This window comes from Vigna unguiculata, chromosome 2, assembly GCF_004118075.2.
Source record: "Vigna unguiculata cultivar IT97K-499-35 chromosome 2, ASM411807v1, whole genome shotgun sequence".
In the NCBI taxonomy this organism is placed as follows: domain Eukaryota; kingdom Viridiplantae; phylum Streptophyta; class Magnoliopsida; order Fabales; family Fabaceae; genus Vigna; species Vigna unguiculata.
The window spans coordinates 31,210,571-31,231,981 of NC_040280.1; the positions used below are offsets into that span (position 1 = coordinate 31,210,571).

Here is a 21,411-nt window from a genome sequence, read left to right on the forward strand (position 1 = left end):
TGTTTTTGAAATACAAATTTTAATAATAATTTTTAATGAATTTAAAAAGAAAAAAACGCAACAAAAAAAATCTAAATTCAATAAAAGAAAATAATAAGAGGATAAAAAAATGGATTTTGCTTGCTGTGCCTATGGGACTGGCAAAGAACTGAAGCAAACATCTCATACGTGATCCAGTGTCATCTTGGCCCCACCATTCATTCATGAAAATCGGATCTTGGAAGATTTTTTTATTATAATGTTTTTTATAAAATATTGTTTTAAAATTAAATTTAGTAAAGTTTGAGCAATGAAAACATTTCATACGTATTGAAGGTGAAAGTGGGTATACATCAAAAGGAGGAGTAAATACACAAGTCATACCAGCATTGAAGTCAAAGCAATTACACGTTAAGGTTCTCTCTATGTTTCACAGAACTCACTTGTTTATAAAAGTGATTTTTAATGTTTTTAAATATTTCTTCATTAATAAAATTTGAAATCACCTTTTTTTTAGTCTTTATAAAATATATGACACCTTCCAGACTTATCCTGCTCCTGCATTGTTTATTGCTGGGGTACATGGTTGAGCATAAGAATTAACTGGGCCCAAAAAAGCCCAAGTTAGTTTACTTGGTTGCTCCTTCTCGTTGTTTTCTTTTGTTGGTTTCTTGGGCTTCTACCCTTTTATTTTTTTTGGACTGAATGTTTGGGCCTTCTGTTATTCTCAGATCACTTATTACTATGTTCACACCTCAATTTAAAAAAAAATTAAAAATATGAGTTACTCTTAAAACCTCCTCTTACACCCTTCACCCTCTTAGAATATCCATTTTATATCTGTAAGTTACATTTTTTTTCCACGTAAATAAACTTCGACTACCATGTGGACAAAATCACATAGTTGTTGCCAATTCTCCAATGCAATTATACTCTTGTGATAAACCTCCCTATGATCACAACACCATATCGTAATGCATTATAAATGAATTGTTATATATAACATAATTATGAATTTATGAATTTATTAATTTTTTAATATCTATTTATGTTATATATACAACCCTTTACCTTATTTATGTTAATATAAAAACGTTGTACTTTTCGCATCTGAACTTCCCTGTAGTGACTGAATATTTCATATACTTTAAGTTCACAGCTCACATTCATATAAGAAAAAATAAATGAACTTAATTTATTGTTGTCTAAAAAAACATGAGGTATACAATATATTTATGTTTTTCCCTTTTTATGCAAAAATTATGCCAATATAGCAAAGTTTGATCCTACAATAAACAATAATAAAATATATTTTACTATGAATATTTCTAACTTCTAAATCAACAAAATAAGAACGTGTTTATTTTAAAAAAAATATAGGTCAAAAAAGATTTTTTAACCCAAAATAAACATTAATACAAATTTAAAAGCGACATCAAAGTTAAAACTCTAACCAACCTAGTTGTTTTTTATAACTCACCTGTTTGTTCTCAATCTGAAGCTTGAGATAAGGATATATAGAGAATTGGGATATTATTTACATGATAATTTTTTGTAATGTTTTTACGGTGATAATAAAAGTGTTAGATGATTTTCTGAATATAATTTGACATTAGAATACAAAAATACGCTTTCGAATGACTTCATTGAAAAAATCACGTTCTTTTCATAATTTTTAAGTAACTGCTAATATGTGAAATGATCTTATAAAAGGAAATGTTAGTTAATCGTAAAGAAAGACATTGGTTATACATCTATTTGAATTTACAATTATTACACACGGAATAGTTGATACCAAACAAATATTATTTTATCTCATATTCAAGAGAGTCATGATTTTAAAATTATTAATGTAAATTAATTAGATCCATTTTGTGATGTTAATTTAATTTATTTTTCTCCAATGCATGCTAGAAAAAACTTATTTGAATATATAAAATATTAAGGATAAATAATTTTTTATTTCAATACCAAAATTCAATGTATTTGTTTGTAACATTATCACATAGAAACATATCCTTAAATCATGTAATTAATAACCTTAAAAATAATAATTTGTACATGTTTAAAACCAAATCTCAAAATAAAAAACGACAGTGGTAGAAGATTCCAGAAGAAGCGTCCTCGCATCCGAGAAGTCTCTAGTCTCTCTCAGGCGCTTTACATCTCATATAACCCCTTCCCCACTCTCGACACAATCAAATTCATTCCTTTTTTCGAACCCTTAGTCACTCCTATGGCCGACGAAGCCAAAGCCAAGGGCAACGCCGCTTTCTCCTCCGGGGACTACGCCACCGCTATCCGCCACTTCTCCGACGCCATCGCCTTGGCCCCCGACAACCACGTCCTCTATTCCAACCGATCCGCCGCGTACGCGTCCCTCAAAAATTACTCCGATGCCCTAATCGATGCCAAGAAGACCGTCGAACTCAAACCTGACTGGTCCAAGGGCTACAGTCGTCTCGGCGCCGCGCATCTCGGCCTCTCCCAATATGAAGACGCTCTTTCGGCTTACAAGAAGGGCCTCGAATTCGACCCCAACAACGAGCCCCTCAGGTCCGGTTTAGCCGATGCGCAGAAGGCTCTAGCTGAGGCCTCCAGGCCCCGCTCCTCCGCCGCCAACCCCTTCGGCGATGCATTCTCAGGGCCCGAGATGTGGACCCGGCTCACCGCGGACCCCACAACTAGGGCTTACCTCCAACAGCCGGATTTCGTGAAGATGATGCAGGATATCCAGAGAGATCCTAATAAACTCAACCTGTATTTGAAGGACCAGAGAGTCATGCAAGCCATAGGGGTTTTGCTCAACGTCAAGATTCAAACCTCTCCCTCCGCCGACGTCGACATTCCTGATTCGCCCCCTCCGTCCACGTCCGAGAGGAAGAGAGCCGCGGAAGCTGAACCCGCCAAGCAACCCGAGCCTGAACCCGAACCTGAGCCCATGGAGGTGTCTGAGGAGGACAAGAGCGCGAAGCAGAAGAAGGCTGAGGCTCTGAAAGAAAAGGAAGCCGGCAATGCAGCGTATAAGAAGAAGGATTTTGACACTGCAATTCAACATTACACCAAGGCTTTGGAGTTGGATGATGAGGATATATCGTATCTTACCAACCGCGCTGCTGTGTACTTGGAAATGGGAAAGGTATGCTTTCTCTTTTTAAGTTTTTGGTTTGATTGAGTTTCTGTTGATTTATATTTGTATGGTCATTGTCCACTTTTCGAACTAATTGTTGGGTCTGGTGATCTATTGGAATGTTGTTCGACTGCTTGGCTATTGTATTTAATGAAGTTTAAAATTTGGTTGAAATGTATTGTATTTATGCATGCTATTCTTTCGAATTTTACATAGAAGAACAGTAAGTGAGAGAAATGGGATCACCTGTTGTTCAAAAGTAACGTTAGAACGATGCTGATTATTGAACGAACTTAACATTTCATTTTTTAATTGAATGTTTGGTCTTTAACTAAATTGAATAACCTCCTTTATCTAAGTACCCTCCATATTTATTGTAAAACTTGTATTTTCAATTATTGTGCTTCATGCAGTTGAAAATCGAACTGCTGAGAACCCAATTGAGATGCTCTGAATAAGAATATTTTCAGATGCGATTTCGATATCATCTTATCTATTTACGGGTTTTTGATTTTGGTACTTATATCTGTCAGTCGTATGGAATAAGGTAAAAGAACACTTCCTTTAGCAAGTGTTTTTAATTTTTTGAAAATGATTTATGGTGTGTGTGTGTGTGTAGAAACTATTGCATGCATGAATTCATCAAGCCTTCAAAATTTTAGCATAAAATTTAAAGATTACTGGGATTGTGAGATTTTGTATCCTTTTACCTACATGTGCTGGATGCTTTGGTGTGCCCAAAAACTGAACAACTCCATAATGTTTGTAACTAATGATACTTGAGATTTTGATAAGGCCATGTTTAGTACGATGCATTTAGCGGAGGAAGGTGTATAAATATTAAAGTTAGTTTTCACACTGAATATCACAATATCATTACCCAAGTTTTGCTGCTAAAACATGTATGTTGGATGGGGAATTTGGTCAAATTAGTCTTTCATTGTCATTACTGTGTCTCTGAATATCTTCGTAGGGTCTTTGATTTTATTGGAAGTACACATTAGACTACGGAGTTGTGAGAATTTAGAAAGAATTTAGGATGACCTATATTTTAGTTAGGAAAAGTGGTATCTCCCTGAAATTTACATTCTTATAACGATTCCTGGTTTCAGTATGAGGACTGTATAAAAGATTGTGACAAGGCTGTTGAAAGAGGAAGAGAGCTAAGATCAGATTTTAAAATGATAGCTAGAGCTTTGACAAGGAAAGGAACTGCCTTGGTGAAAATGGCGAAGTGCTCAAAGGATTACGATCCTGCCATTGAAACATTCCAGAAAGCACTAACCGAGCATCGCAACCCTGACACTTTGAAGAAACTTAATGAAGCTGAAAAGGCAAAAAAGGATCTGGAACAACAAGAATATTTTGATCCAAAGTTGGCTGATGAGGAGAGAGAAAAAGGTATAACGTCTTTTAGTTGATTCTCTGGGCTTTTCATTTGATTTCACCAAGCATCATATCTTCTCTTGAAAGAACTCCTATAACTACGTAACCTTTTGATTCCGTCAACTTCTTATTATATACTCTGTATTACCGGAACTGCTATGTAGGAAATGAATTCTTTAAGCAGCAGAAGTATCCCGAGGCTGTGAAGCATTACACAGAGTCTATCCGAAGAAATCCGAAAGATGCTAGGGTAATAAATCTATTTGAATATAATTAATAATACTTGTATTTAATGGAAAATGCTGGTCTTTATATGTCTAAATTGTTCAATGCCTTCAGGCCTATAGTAACAGAGCAGCATGCTATACCAAGTTGGGGGCAATGCCTGAAGGTTTAAAGGATGCAGAGAAGTGTATTGAACTTGATCCAACCTTCGTGAAGGGTTATACCAGGAAGGGTGCGGTGCAGTATTTCATGAAGGAGTATGACAAAGCTTTGGAAACATATAGGGAGGGATTGAAATATGACGCTAACAACCAGGAGTTACTTGAAGGCATTAGAACGTATGATATTGATTTACATTTCTGAATTGTGTTTTAATATTCCTGTTCTTCCATTGAATGCAAAATGTGTGGCCTAATAATCTAATATCCATATCAGTTGTATACAACAAATTAATAAGGCTAGCCGTGGAGACTTAAGTCCTGAGGAATTGAAGGAGAGACAGGTATGACATAATTGTGTACTTTATTATTAACTAAATCAACGTATCTAAAAATGATGTTAATTTTTATACTTTGTATTCTTGCAGGCAAAGGCAATGCAGGATCCAGAAATTCAGAGCATTCTCCAAGACCCTGTTATGAGACAGGTTTGATTCTTTTTTATCTTAAATATTAGATGCGTAGTTCGGTAGACGTGCTTATCAGACTTGGGTGTGTACTGTCGATGCAGGTGTTGGTTGATTTCCAGGAAAATCCTAAGGCTGCGCAGGAACATACGAAGAATCCAATGGTGATGAACAAGATCCAAAAGCTGGTCAGCGCTGGAATTGTTCAGATGAGGTAAATTTGTGGAAGAAGGGCACAGTTCTTGTGAAAGGCAATCCACAATTATGTCTTTGGGTGTGACTAGTTTAATATTTGAATAGATTTGATTGGAAAAAAGTTGGGAAATTTTGACTTTTTTTACTACGTTTTGTTTTAGTGGACTTCGTATATGATTATCAGGTACACACCATTTTAATATTTCATTTCGACATGATTTTATTTTAATTCAACCGGGAATGTGTTGTCGCTCTTTAATTTTCCATGGCTGAATCATTCTATACACAGTTATGGATGTCGGATCTTTTGGTATAACGAAATTTGAGAAAATGGTGGTAGTGAAACGTAAATTTGTTAGAAATTTCACTTATATTATTATTGACACACCCTGAATATCAGTATTAGACACAAGATGATATATTAAAAAAACATAAATTTTATATTATTTAGATATTTATATAGAGTATTTAAGTGAGAAACAACCTTTATGTTTTGTTTGATAGATATAAAACAAAGGAAAAATAATTGTATTCACTATTAATAATTTTTATTACCATTTATTAATATGAATATCAACATTTTAATTATTTGACTTTGTAGAAAAGAAAAGAAAAACTAATCGAACATAAGTCTCACATTAGAAAATTAAAAAACACTTATTTCTCTTAATTTTCATTGTGTTATTTTTATTTTCTTTCACTTATCCACTCTACCAAATTCCATTTCTTCACACATCTATGGTTCTCCTTTTGTTCATCATTCTTTCCAAGCTGTTCTTATCATGCAAGGCAATGTTATAGAGACTAATTAACTATAAATTTCGTTATAAGATGTATGAAAGAATAAAATAGTTTCATTACATACTTTTACTTTAAATCCTTCTTTACAAACTCTTAATAATAGTAGCATTGGTTTATTCCACGAAAAAGAATAGGTGCAGTTGATAGTTAACCTTGAATAAAAGAATTTCCCAACCAATTTTGGCCTTATTTTGGACTTAGTTCATGTGGGCTTTTCTGGCCCCTTTATTTTCTTGACCTCCAAACTGCCTCTTTCTCCTCTCGCTTCTCCTTCTCCATCCTTTCCTCTCCCTCCCGTCCCTCCGGTGAAGGCCTCGTCTTTCTCATTGCTTCCTCCACCCATTTTCCGGCCTTCTCCATGGGTCTCTCTCAACTCTCCCAAGCTCAACCTCCTTCGTTGTCGAGTTCGACATTACTTTCGATCCCTTTCTCAACGACATCAACGACAATCACGTTTTTAATTTTAATTTTTTTAGAAACGAATTTTAAAATTCGTTTCATACTTTTCTAAAACGGATTTCGATGTCCGTTTCACAAATTTTAATTTTTTTTGTAAAACGGATGTCGAAATCTGTTTCAGAAAAGTCTAAAACAGATTCCGAAATCCATTTCACAACACCTTTACAAATATCATTGAGATGGTATCATTTATAAGATCACCAAAAGTTAGATGTATCTTTTTTAATGCATATTATGTCAAATTAAACAATTGCGAGTCAACAGTCACTAAAAGGATATCCACCCCAAAGAAAAAGGCTGTTTGCTTTGCCACAGCATGTTAGCTCTATCAAAATGAATACGTGTTGTTCTAGTTCTAGCTTCAATTTTTTTACTATTTTATTTTTTAATTTAATTAACATACACTTTCTGGTTATCATATATTTAAAATTCTCTAATTTTATGAATTTTTTAAATGACGTTATTTTTTATTAATTAGCCGTAAAAAATCACATTTTTAGCATCTTAAAGTTATAATCTTTAATCTATGTGCATTCTTCTTATATTTTTTCCTTCCAAAAGGAAAATTATGAAAAAATTGGCAAGCATAGCGTCATTGTTCAATCTCAAAATTACTTACCTTTATTCATTAAGCTTGGGATTTGAACATAATTGATAAACTTTGAGTAATTCATGCTTATCCGCTTCATGCAACTTTATCTTTTGCAAATTGAATTCCAAAGTTATTCTTTTCTTTCGCTTTCACAGTTTGAAATTTTGTTGGTTCTTTTCCTATAACAAAGACTGGCTAATCAAATAAAATTAAAAAACCATTCGGTAACTAACTAACCCATAATCACCAAGGCACTTAAATCGAAGCATTCGGCTTTTTGATGACGATGCAACTTTCACCTATAATGGACAACCATTAAGCACAAATCATGATAACAAATATTAACGTGGACCCGGAATAACAGGCTCTTCAAATGTGATAACTGTACTAATGTATGGCATATAATAAATAAATTTGTCATTTAAATGCGTAATTGGGAGTTTATTTTTAAACATAGGTGTATTAACAAATATATATATATATATATATATATATATATATATATATATATATATATAATTAAAGAATTAATATTTAGTTTTGAACTAAAAAAGAAAAGAGTGTGGTAATATGTTAAGATTGTGCATGGAAAAAGTTGTGGCGAGGAACTTATAACTCAAGTCGAGTGCGAAGAAAGAAAGTCAAGATTGTCCGAAGATGAAAAGAAAAATGAAAAAACGCGCTGTTGCAGAAGGAATAATGAACAATAACAAAATTTTCACTGAAACTCTTCCTGCTTCTTCATCATCACCAGATTTATCTAGAAAACAGGTTCAGTTTTTCGATCCATTCACCATACGTATATATGTGTATAATTCTACGTATATATATATATATATATATATATATATATATATATATATATATATATATATATATATATATATATATCCCCGATGTTCTTGCACGGAAAAATCTATATTACCCATATTTTATCCACATGCATTACAGGGAAACAACCTAAGACCAAATATATAGGCCTAAGGGAACAGTGTGGGTTCCAACGTTGGAAGAAAAAAGAGAAAGACAAGAAACTTAAGAAATAGTTGGAAAATGATTGGAGAAAGAAGAGATTAGGGAGAGTGAGTAGCGTGGTTGGAAGCAAAGCGATTAACCAAGGCGAGAGCATTGCTAGTGACCTGGGCAACGTGGACAACCCTCTCCGTTATATCACTCTTCACGTTTCCGTTCATGGCGGAACCGGCGAAGCCGTCGAGACAAGTGTTGTCGTCGGTTAGGGCGGCGCTAACCCATGTCTGGACGTTGCTCATGTGCCATGCGAAGTCTTCTCCCAACCCCGTTCGCCCCAACTCCCTAACCGATTGCTTCAGACGCTCCACGCTGTCACCAACGGTCTCCACACAATCTTGCACCGCTCTCCACTCCCTACCCTTCATGCCTCTCGCTTTCGACATCTTCTTCAGGAACGAAGCCGAGGATCGGGTCCTCGATATGCTCACCGACAAAGCGGTCATCGCAAGTTGCCGGTCGCTACGGTGAATGACGGCGGCGTAGGCCAACAGCGAGTGGACGCACAAAACAGGGTACCGTGTGGCCCTGCACGACGACTTCACGAACTCTGCAGGGTTAGGGTGTGAGTGTTTGGTTATGGAACATTGTGCGGTGCCACTCATGTAAATTACAAGGTTTATGAGAAACAGTGGAACAAGTTTCACTGTGGTTGCCATCTCTAACTAATGTACAAGGATGCAGATTCTGTAAGTGGAGGGTTATGTGTTGTTACATGCTCAATTTTCTTTATATATAGATGCTGGTAACTCCAAGAAATTTTCTTTTTCTTTGCGTCCCACGAAATTATGTGGCGCGCAATAGTAGTACAGGGACGTGGAGCACTTCAAATGAATGGAAATAAAAGATTGATAAAGGAAAAGAAAAGAAGAAATAGACGTGGCAAAAATAAATGCAATAGAACAATAAAATTCGGATTCTAAATAGTGCTGAAATTTACGAAATATAATTGCTAATTGCTATTTCACAAGTTAAACATATATTGTTTGAATTACAAAGATTTGTTTCCGTTAGTTTAGTATTGTAAATTTCTCGATACCTATATTCAACTTTTGTGAATAAAAGAATTTACATGCTACTTTATTGTATCAATAAGTAATTCGTGTTAGGGAGAAAAAAAAAGGTAATAAACTTAAGTTGTTAACTAATCGCATTTGTCTCCATTTGAGCCGTTAATAATTTTAACGTTTTTCTTTTAAAAATTATTAGGCTGTTTCTTTACGAATTCGAAAATTTAGAAAAACTCTTGTCGCACTACCACAGTCAAAGATTCTATTTTTTATTTTAATTTTAAAATTAAAATTCAGCTAATAAGTTTTAGTTGCATTTAGTTATGCTATGTTTGTGCAAAAGTATACAAAGCCGAAAATATTACGGAAGTAGTCAAGTTGTTTTCTCATCAATTTGTGTAGTTTGTTTTTTTCTTTTTTAACTTTGTTATTATCTAATGAAATGAAGCCAAATTGGATTCCATATCAGTTTGTACACAAATTATTTGTTCCACTAAGGAAGGCTCTTTACCGGATGAGAAGACGGGTTGATGTTAAATATACTTTCTTTTATCAAATTTTTATACGTTTTTGCAACGGATAAATTTTTAGTATTTAATAACTTTTATAGAAATTATTGTTTATATAGATTAGAAAGGAGACAATTACAATTGAACATCATATAAGAATAAAGACTCATAAATCCATAAATTTATCATCTTTGATTCTTTATCGAAAGATCTAATAATGGTATTAGAGTTTGGTTGTATGGTGACCGACTCAGACGAGTCCCTGTATCAAAAGTCTTCTTGATGGAGGGTCAGACAAGTGTGTTTTTTCGAATGACCCAACAATGGTATCAGAGCCTAGTTCGCGTGATGACCCGCTCAACGAGTCCTTAGTATCAAAAATCTTCCTAAAGGTCAGACAAGCATGTCCCATGATGTGAACACATGTGAATGGCGGGGTGATACAAGTAAGGGTTTTGAGAGAAGATTGTTACGAATCCAAGTGAGTCTAAGTCCCAGATTGAGTAAAAACAATAAAGTTGAGCACCATAAATTATTAGAATAAGATTTTGAGTTAAAAGTAATATCAATTACCTATATGTGGACTGTGAGTTGGATTCATCTTTCATTAGTTTTATATCTTTTTAGTAATCTTCTCTCAAAAGACCTAATAATCACATCATCAACATTTATTGATAGTATCTATATTACATTTCATAATCGTTAGTTTCTTAAATAAAGAATCAAATTTTTATTTTTTAAAGAATATTAAATCTTATTATAATGAAGTGATCTATTTATAATAGTTTACTTTAATTAGTAGTTTCATTCTTATATTTTAGTTTTTAATTTTTTACTCAATTCAACCTAATTTCTTTAAATAGAATGGAGGTAGGTCCTTTTTGTTAAGGTCGTTTAAAATGTTTTCATGCGTCAATTTAATAAATAATTTAATCTTTATAATGGTCTTTATATATTTTTCTTTTTAATTAAATATCCATATTTTTATAGAGATAGTGTTGTATCTTTCCTTAAATCAGCATTAACATCGTTATTAAGAGGTAACCATGTGAGGTAGGCAAAGTCCTCTTCTCCCACTCAAATCCCTTCTTTTTTAACAACACAATATCACTTAAATCGTCTCCTTGAAATTTAAGATAGACACATCAACTCAATTATGACTTTTGGATTCATTATCACGTTGTTGTGGACAACATTGACAAAAAATAGATAATATTACCTTTACGTAAAAAAAAATTGAATTAAAAGAAAAATATAGAAACTAAATTACTAATTAAACATTGTAGAATAACACGTGAACAAATAAAAACCTAAATATTAAAGACTAAATTACTAATTAAATCTAATAGATTTAATACAAGTTTTCAAAGTTATATCTCGTTATTAAAATTAAAATTACAATAACAATATGCCTTCCTGAGATACCATTGTGATAATGTAGTTGGAAAATAAGATTACATTGCAATATTGTATGCTAGCGATTTAATCAGTATTTTCATCTCATCTTACTAACATTGAGAGTTTATCATGTAGTCGCATTCAATGGGTAGTTTAAATAAATGCACATTCGAAAATTAAAGGAAGTAAATTTAACATTACCGACTAAATTGTACCCCGGCATTAATGATAAAATTTCACATAGAAACTAATTGTAAGTTGCCCATGTAAACCCATTTTATTGACACCAAGTACAATTGGTTCATCCACCCTTCAAGCTAGTGCAGAATCAAGATAGGAAGTTTATATTCTGGTTCTAAAATCACTTTTCATCAAAATTTCAGTGAATGATACACACAGGCCGTATTTCAAAATTTACAATTTCTTAGTTCAGATATTACAGTTGCTACCGCAACATCTCAGTTGTTTGGTACTTTTTTATTTGATACATTTATCAAAAATACAATTTTCACACAAATTAATAGAAAAGTGGGAAGAAAAGTACTATATGCACTAAACTGTCATGTACCTAATAACAGACCCCCGGAGCTTCTCCATGTATTCTGCAGCCTTTTTCTGCAACAAGGAAATTAACATGTAAATATTTTCATCACAAAGCATATCTCAATATCTTATGCACCACAGCACCACAGGTTTGATTGTGAAATTCATCATCAACACAAAATCATCCCACAATCCTAAGTCCATTAGTGGAGTTGAGGGCTTTGAATCTTATTTTTCTAGGCCTGTGGCATCAAAATGTTCCAAGAAGGGTCCTACCATATTGGTTACAATACAACCGAGTGATACTAGGATTATTTGGCCTTAATATTGGGAACTCCACTCGCAGTTTATACTAACAAATGGAAAAACATTCCGAAATTTATCGCCTACCTGATTACCCTTATGTGCATTTGCTATGTTTTCATCTAGAAGTGCCAACAAAGATCTATTAATTTCATTCTTTTCAACCATATCCAGCAACTGCATTGAAGACAAATTAGAGTGAGCATAACTTACAACAAAACCAGCAAACTTAAAGGAAAACGAACAAGACTTACAGTTGCTTGAACATCCTTTGATGTCAAGATTTTGGTTAGGCTTGCCCTGGCTTTAATGAGTTGACCTTGCATCTTATCATAGGCCTCTGCATACAAGATAGGAACAAGGAGTGAACTTACATATTTGGCAAATTCCTAAACCATCTTCTTCTTTTTTATTATTATTTACAAACCTATTCCTTCTTGTATGGCTTTCTCTAGAGCCTCTAGTTCAATCTGTCTTTCCTCCATGTGCTGCAGAACAATCGGTGTAAAATAAGCAGACACGATAATGTTTTGCACAGCTCAAACATTTTTAAAGATTGAAAAAACACTAGTTACCTCTGTTTTGTTAACAGCGAACCGAAGCTGTCCTAACTCGAATTTCAGTTGAGCAAAGAATCCCTCATCCAATCTGCAGAGTCAATAGAAATGGGTCATAAGAAAGTGATTGAGTTAAATTAAAAGGAAACAGAGGGTTAAAGATAAAGTAGGAACCGCGGTCTCATTCTCGCAATCTCAAACTCAATCTCCTGAGCTTCAGTGTCAAGAAAGTATTCAATGAGCTCTTCTGGAGTATCGGGTTCAATACGGGACTGAGAAATGCAAAAAAGAAGAAGAAAACGAATGAATAATGCAAGAATTAGAGAATAAAAACAAAAGGAAGAGGAAAGAGAAAGAAATACTTGTCGAAGGGTTTGACGGCGTTCTTTCTCTTCTTGGACTTGACGTTGGAAGGCTTCGCGGGCTTCTGCGTCTCTCTCGAGGCGTCTTCGAAATTCGAGCCCGGCGAGGTGGCCGGTTTGGGGTGGACCAAACACGCCTTCGGGGTCCTTCCTTCGCACAACAAATTTTCAAACACAAGTTGCAAGACAAGACCATAAGACATAAGAGAAGTGGTTTGGTTTAGTTACCCATCCAACGGCCAAAATTGTGGGTTTGCGCCACCTGCAGTTGCTTCTCCTGCGATAACCAGCGGCGGCACTCACACTTGTGGTAGCAAAGCCAAAGCCAAGCGTGGCCATTCAGATTGAACCTACACGTCTCTCTCTCTCTCTCTCTCTCTCTCTCTCTCTCTCAATAAACTCTCCACCTTGCAACTGCAACTTCCTTCCCCTTCCAAATCAAATTTGCGTTATCCTTTACAATTTCGGATAGCTCTGTAATTCAATTTGTTCCACTCTCCCTTTGTTTCTTTTTTGTCCATCTTTTGCACAAGTTTTTTTCTGTTGGGTTTTCCAGGATGGACTGGGCCATTTGGCACCCACAATATTCTTTCGTGGGTCGATAAAATACACTAATCCAATTTGCTGGATGTAGCACCTTTTGTGCATGGAACGGTTGTTCCTCAGTATTACGTTCACTCGAAGAGATTTAGTGTCGAGAGGAATTAGAAAAATATGATTTGAGGGTAAATTATACTTATAACAATAATTAATATTTCAAATTTCTAAATTATTTATCAAAAGAAAAATGAAGAAGTAAATATATTATATTTTTTTTAAAATATTTTTTTAATTTATTCATTTAAATATTGTGTATAAAATAAATTTAACTATATGATTTTATATTATTTTCAACATTAAAGGTAATTGATAATTTTGTTTTTCTTTCGATTAAATTTAATTTTTAATAAATTACATCAATCAAATCATTTATTTACTTTTCCAAACTATACTTTCAAATCTCTTAAAAAAAATAACACAAACATCATCCTCTAATTCGCTCAAATTCATCATCTCCTTCTTCTCCAAATCAGTTTTTACAAATAAAAACATCATAAGGGAACAATCGATTGCATTGAAAGTTCAAAAATCACCCTCAAATTATTTCATCGTCAGAAACAAAGATAGGGTTAAAGTGAATATGTGAGGATAAATTTGTGAATGTTTCGTAAATTTATTTCAGTGGATTTGTAAATATTTGGAAGTGAGGATTTACGAGAGTGAAGGAGTGAAGCATCCGTACATGAATGAGGATTTGAGAGAATGTCTTGGTCATGGACATATCAAAGACTAAAATAGGGGCCGAAATTAATTATGTTGGTGCTAAAATCGGTTCATTGTATTTGAAAGGAGGTTGAAATCAATTTCCATCATGTGTTGATAGCATAATTGATTCTATGATTTTTTGTTAGATCGATCGATTACCACTTGGTCAATAACTTTAATTCATAGTCAGGGCACAACTCTTTTTATTTAAGAGTGTAACAGTCCAAACACCCGATTCGATTGTGACCTAGTCCACCATGGGACAATTGATGTCACCTGCAACAATCTCTCCCTAAACAATTGTCCTACTAGAAATCTCACTCTTAGATTAATACCAATTGTCAGGAAGAAACACTTACCACTTTGTTAAAAGCTTAACTCATAGTCAGGCACAACTCACGTGGGTGCTTAGTGTTTATATTATCATAATAATTAGTATTTTATGTTAAAATACTAATAAATTTTATAATAATATACATTTAATAACTAATAACATTATTATTATTTTTAATTCAACGAACAATTAAAATTAGTTTTCCGCAAACCATATTTTATTTTAAGTTTATTACACCTACTAAAGTTTTATTCCAACTAAATATATTATATTTTCTATTAATTCTAAATTAATTGTATCTAAATAAATTTTATTTTCTATTCATTTTAGTTATTGGGAAAAAACAATTTTATATTTTAATATATTAAAATATTATTTTATTTGTCATACCAATATAATTATTCAGAAATTTATTTTCAAATCTCTTCATTTATATGTTCAAATAAGTAATACTATAATCATCTTTTTATCCTTTTAAATTCATCTGTATACCTTATCTTAAATCCTCCTTCCCATCCAAACACTTAATTTCTTCCATCCTCCTTACTCATCTGTTTCGGAAATCGTGAAGAATTGTTTTTTAGACATTGTTGAGTGAGCCAAAAGAATAAATTACACATGGTCTTGTAGAGGATATACTTGTTGTAGTGGATTCAATATCTACAGAGAGAGCTTAAAAGTTGAATTTGATTTGTACCCGCTCTGATCTCTGGAAATTCAGAATATGTTTCCCATTAATTATAGGAAAAAATTAGCAGATTACTACAGTGATTGTGTTTTAGACCTTCAAGATGATCAAAGGTCAAGTACCATTAGGCAACAAGTTGTAGGGATATGATGGGTTGCCAGGAATCAAGGAGAAAATCATTTTTTATTTTGTTTCTGGCATTATTATTAATTGGAATCTTATCAGGATTATTAATAATTTGCTTATGCGTCATTTTCAAACGTTGAAAACCCCCAATATGAGACATTTTAATTAAGCGAGGACGTGGGATCTCGTCTTGTGATTAGGGTTGAAGTGAACATGTGGAGTCCAGCGAGGCAATCATAGATTTGGAGGTATTTATAGAAGAGAATGGCGAAACCAAAAGCAGAGAAAGAAAAAGAAGAAGAAAAGGATGATTAGGGTTTGGAAATTGGTTTTGGTGTTGAGCATCACTGTAATTGGGTTTGCGAATGGACAAGGTGTGCCACCATGCCTGGGACCGCTATCTCCATGCATTGATTTCTTGAACTCCACTAAGCCACCACCTCAAACTTGCTGCAATCCAGTCAAAGAAGTGAACGCAAACCAGAATTCATGTTTCTGCGAACTTGCATTAACTCCTGGAGCACTTGAAGCTTTAGGTACCACTCTCTCTCACGCTATTCAACTTCTTCAATCTTGCGGCGTCAACTTCAAACTCACCTCCTGCAAAGGTTACTCCTTATTACTGCATTCTAATTTCCTCTTAGCTTCCAAACCTTTCTATCTTATACAACATATCAAATTTTATTTTATTTTACTTTTTTCAAAATTTCAGCACCTTTCTCTTCGGCTCCGCCTCCAGGTAAGAATTCTCTCAATTTTCTTTTTCTCATTCATCACCATCATTTTTTTTCATTTCTTCATCCATGATTTTGCAGCAACGGTGGGAGGTGATGAAGGAGGCACGAGCAGAGCTACGTTCAGTGGACTCTCCTTCGCACTGTTCTTGTGTGTTTACGCTATGTTTAATTAGGAGGATTAATTTTCGCTTCACAAAACCTTGCTTGGATTGGAGTTCATGATTAATTTCCATTCTTCATCAATACAAATCCTGCAATTACAATTTCCTTTCTTTCATGAAGTCGTCTCTCGTCATTGTTTCTAATATTACTAATTTATTCAACAACTAGTCACAATTTATTTACTAATAAGTTTAATTATTTTTTTCATTTTGAATCAGTTTCTATTTATTAATAAGAATTTAATTTAAACTATAGTTAAATAAATGTCCGAATGTCTTGATAGATATGTTAACGTGGAGGTGACAAACAAAACGCAGAGTCTCTAAATTGACGTGTGCGAATGTTTGCGGAAACGGGTTATTGTGATAATTTTATTGTTGTCTTTGTTCAACTTGGAATTTTATAAAAACCATTTAGTTGAATCTCACTTCAACTTGTTTAAGATCCAAAATTTTTAGCAGGACGGGGTTGACCCAATTTCTAAACCTTTTTTTGTATCATGTATAATTAAATCATAAAATTAAAGAGCACAAGTTAAAATTAAAATATACTTTACAATATATATATATATATATATATATATATATATATATATATATATATATATATATATATATATATATATATAACTTTGATACAGACAAGTTTGTGTAGTGGAGATATTGTCATTTAAATTAGTAACTGAAACAAATAACAATCCAAAATTATCTAATAATTTCCGAAGATAGAGTTGTTGCGTGTGTATGTTCGATTAAATCAGCCACAGTTCAGTAATAAAAAAAATTAATTAAGTTAAATTCTCACACGTCAAATGTGTGAACAAGTTAAGATGTGCATGGTCATTTAGATCAGTTTATTTTACGAAGGTTTTTTATGTATGGTTCTTTTAATAGCTTTTTTTTTTTCAGAATACAAAGTTACTAATTAAATATCAAATATTATGATATCGTTTCAAGGATTATAAATGAACATCTTTATGACGATTTAAGATGTATAAGCACATAATTTATAGTTAGCTTTTACTAATAATGTTAAAAGGTACAATTAATACATAAAAAAAAAAGTAAATGTACTACAATGATAGAATATCAAGTGATTTTCAATTTACATAAAATATTTTTTAATATAATCTAATTATAATATAACCTCTCATACGAATAGTTAACGAAATTTAACGTCTTTGAAACTTATTTAGTATAATAAATTAAATAATTTGTTTGTGCGTGTATGTAAAAAAATGATTGGACGTACTGTATTTGTAAATTTTAATACCTTCACGATTCATTTGTTATACATGTTAATATATTTTCTAACAATTTCAAATGATTAATTTCCTAATAAAGAATTAGAAGTATGGGTGATTTAATTTTAAAAAGCAGTTAGAGATGAATTGATATAAGTTCCTATATAACTGTTATTGAGTATGATAACTGTTTATTGGTCAACTAGTTTACATTCAAACTCATACTTGATCTCAAATACGTAGCTATACTTTAGCTAAAAAGTTGCTATAATGTCACCATGCTGATTAATTATATCATCACGTCATTGAACCAAAGATTACGCCATTGAAAGTTTGAATCTCTTCATCCAAAGTCCAATCCAATTCTATCTACTGTTCCAATGTGTTGAAAAAAATTAAAAAACCTTTTCTGAGGCTCGAGCGTGCACAGCACTAATCCACGATACCCCAAAGTCACTAAAAAAGAATACCAATAGCACTCTAAATTCAACTTTTAAATAAAGTAGCCTTGTCTTGTCGATGTTCAACAACGATAAGTCCATCTGATTTGTTTATATTTTCTTAAATGTTTGTCTCAGTGAGACAGTGACGAATTCATTACTCTGATTTTGAAGTTACTTTCTCAAATACTTCAATCAAGTACACTGTTTATCATAATTTTTTACAACACCAATTCTTTTGTTAGATACTTATTAAACTTGTTTTTAAATGAGGCTTGATTGTGTTTTTACATAAATAACATGGTTATTGAATTGACTTTTTTAAAGGTTGAGAAAATAATGATACACATGCTTTTAGTTTGAATTAAATTTCTTTATAAATTTAATATATTCATATGTTTTAAATTAAAGAAAAAAAATGATATTTGTATTTTATATTTATGAGTATTTATGAATACATATTCTTAAGATGGAGACAATCCCCGATAATTTTTTATTAGGAATCAAATTCGTCACCGTGATTCTCATATAAATTGTTAGGATCTAACAGTTACCAAAAATTATAATCATTAGTTATGATGTAATTTTTTTTATTCAAAATAGAAAATAATTCAAATATTGTGATTCGATTACGATCTAATTCACTTAACGTTATAATTAATATCACCTACGATAAATAAATAAATATATATATATATATATATATATAATTACTTTTTATACTAATATATTTTTTTTCCTTATTTTTTCCTCTTCTATCGTTGATGTTTGGCATCATTACACTCGGGCATCTTCCATGCAAACAAGAGTTGACAACTCAAGTGCACAACCCAACAGAGCTATTTCACCTAACTCCTATCATTAGATGCTTAATGGCTGACGAAAACCAAGTCATAATCTTTATATTGAATTTGAATTCAATTATATTTTGGTTTTAAATGTTTTATAATCAAGAGATATATAAAATAATACTATCCGACAGATAATCAATTCATGTAGTACATGTCTGATTTGCTTAAAAACTATTTACAAATATAAACGTTATATATGTATGAAAAAGAAAATCCCCATAATATTTGCAACTTGCAACTCAATCATGGAGATCTCCTTGTTTAAAAAACTTAGATGGTGGGACGAATTATGACGTAATTATAATTTTTTTCCTGTAGAAAGCTAATATAAAATTGAGTATTGTAATGTCCCACAAAACTTTCTTCATACAAAATTTAAGCTAAATCAGCCTCTCTCTTTATTTATTTTTTTTTGGAAATGAATTCTCTATTTTGATATTTCGGAATTTGCCTTCCAAATGAAAATACAATAAGCTAATGTGTACTTATTTAAAATTGCTGTATGTATGAATTAGCATAAGTATTCCTAGTTTGTGGTTAACTTTTACTAATTATCCAAACAAAGTCTAAGAACTAAATTAAATTATTATAAAGCTGAATTAAACTTTTAAAATGTTTAAAAATTTAAATTTAAGCGTATAATAATTTAAAGGAAATTAACTATTTCACGATTTGATTAATTTTAACCAAATTAAAAATTTCAAAATGTTTTTAATTTTTTAAACTACTTGTTTTTTCAAATATTAGTGACAGATATTCTATTTTAAAATACTTTTTTCAATCTTATAAAACTAAGCTAATATAATAATTCAGCACAATTCTTTTAAAAAATTAATATTTTTTTATATAATTCAGCTTAATATACATTATTGAGTTGAACTGATTATCCGTGTAAAACATGGTTATACTTTGGTACTGATTATTAACAACAAAGTCACAAAGTGACACGGAAAAGGTGGAGAGGAAGAGAAATTTGTAGTCATTACTTTTTCATTACCAACTTTCCCACCAATTGACAATGCATAGAACAGCACTAATTGTCTTTGATACACAAATCTAAGTAAATAAAAAATAAATAAAAATAGCATACTTCATATTTAAGAAAAACCAAACGGTGACACTGCCATTTTTCATATATTTATAGCTCTTTGAAGTTTTAATAGGTAATTATTGATGTAGTTTTAAATTAGTAACTATGATTTGGAGAGAACATTTCTTGGTTGTTCATTCTAACACTTTTAGAAAGAATAATGAAAAAAAAAAAAAAATAGAAGTTGGCAACTACTCCTAACCTAAGTTGAAGGTGGCATGTAATAAAATGTTATATTAAAGAGTCACATGATAGATCCAACAAAAAGGCTGTGTATACATCAAGATTAGGGTATATCATCTCCTTCGCTCAGAATTCAAGTTATTGGTGTTTTAAGCAAAATGATTTTTTTTTCTCATAGAAAACACTTGAGGTGTTTTAAGCCTTTTATAGAGAATATATACAGAATTTAAAAAAATAAAATAAAATTTAGCATTACATAGCAAAATTTTGGTGCTCTCTCTATCAAGTTCTCCAAAGAGTATATAATGTGTTTTTCGATTATAGCTAGAATAAATAATTTTAGGATCAAAATAAAGTGATTGTTATTTATTTATGTATAAATGACGGTTTTAGTTTCTGAAAGTGTGTAATGGTGTGTGTGACTTTACTTTAATCTCTGGAAAAAAGTAAAGTTATGACTAACTTGAATGTAAAAAAGTAATGAATTTGGTTTTCTCCTTAATACAGTTCCGTCGAGATTAATGTCTATGTACACGTAACATTGCTAGATGTACTTCATATGTTGCTTATACAAGTGGATATACCAAATTTTTCTTTAGTCACAAAGACAAATTTAGAGTTTTCAAGCAAAGAAAAAGGTGATATTTCTAAACATATACCAGCAACAAATTCAGGATAACTTTTTTTCACTGTAAAATGCTTCATCCTCACTATTTGGATACATACCTCAAATATTGTAAATTTAGAATTGTTCCAGCCAAGCAGTTCCACATGTTTCACATAATTTCGAGGTCGAAACGGTATAAATACTCATTCTTCTTTTTATTCTTTGATATACCTTTTAAGAATAAAATTATAATAAAACTTGTCATTACAAAACAGATAATACCTCTAATACATGATAATTTTAATAGTCTCACGCTAAAATGTATTTACTGTGTTATTTGAATGTTATTTCTTATCAGCTGAGGCATGTACAAACCAGAAAGCATTTATTTTGTTTTCAATCTTTTGTTCATTAAGTTATTAAATATTCTTCAAAAGATACCAAAGTCGTGGCTTGTAGAATGGTTCTATACTTCGACTAGGCATATTCCTTTTGTCTCTACTCTCTAACTTTCCGCAGTACTGTGCATTGATGATAGGCTA

General features: G+C 32.1%; 4 protein-coding genes across 4 annotated transcripts; 2 read left to right on the forward strand and 2 right to left on the reverse strand.

The window, feature by feature from the left end:
- The first annotated feature begins 2,105 nt into the window (after positions 1–2,105).
- On the forward strand, positions 2,106–5,799 carry LOC114173579 (hsp70-Hsp90 organizing protein 3-like). Its single transcript, XM_028058065.1, has 7 exons — positions 2,106–3,118; positions 4,222–4,510; positions 4,660–4,745; positions 4,835–5,058; positions 5,156–5,222; positions 5,307–5,366; positions 5,450–5,799. The coding sequence occupies exons 1-7, from the start codon at positions 2,216–2,218 to the stop codon at positions 5,561–5,563; spliced, it is 1,743 nt and encodes a 580-aa protein (XP_027913866.1). The 5' UTR covers positions 2,106–2,215; the 3' UTR covers positions 5,564–5,799.
- A 2,510-nt stretch (positions 5,800–8,309) lies between these two features.
- LOC114174191 (pectinesterase inhibitor 9-like) lies at positions 8,310–9,155 on the reverse strand. Its single transcript, XM_028058982.1, has one exon. It carries the CDS (start codon positions 9,078–9,080, stop codon positions 8,466–8,468), a length of 615 nt encoding a protein of 204 aa, XP_027914783.1. The 5' UTR covers positions 9,081–9,155; the 3' UTR covers positions 8,310–8,465.
- Positions 9,156–11,663: 2,508 nt separating this feature from the next.
- LOC114172987 lies at positions 11,664–13,593 on the reverse strand. Its single transcript, XM_028057167.1, has 8 exons — positions 13,332–13,593; positions 13,104–13,250; positions 12,916–13,013; positions 12,760–12,832; positions 12,612–12,672; positions 12,439–12,524; positions 12,272–12,361; positions 11,664–11,953 (listed from the first exon to the last, which is right to left on the reverse strand). The coding sequence occupies exons 1-8, from the start codon at positions 13,440–13,442 to the stop codon at positions 11,891–11,893; spliced, it is 729 nt and encodes a 242-aa protein (XP_027912968.1). The 5' UTR covers positions 13,443–13,593; the 3' UTR covers positions 11,664–11,890.
- A 2,219-nt stretch (positions 13,594–15,812) lies between these two features.
- Positions 15,813–16,574, forward strand: LOC114174253 (lipid transfer-like protein VAS). Its single transcript, XM_028059052.1, has 3 exons — positions 15,813–16,164; positions 16,269–16,295; positions 16,372–16,574. Exons 1-3 carry the CDS (start codon positions 15,864–15,866, stop codon positions 16,464–16,466), a joined length of 423 nt encoding a protein of 140 aa, XP_027914853.1. The 5' UTR covers positions 15,813–15,863; the 3' UTR covers positions 16,467–16,574.
- The last annotated feature ends 4,837 nt before the right edge of the window (positions 16,575–21,411 follow it).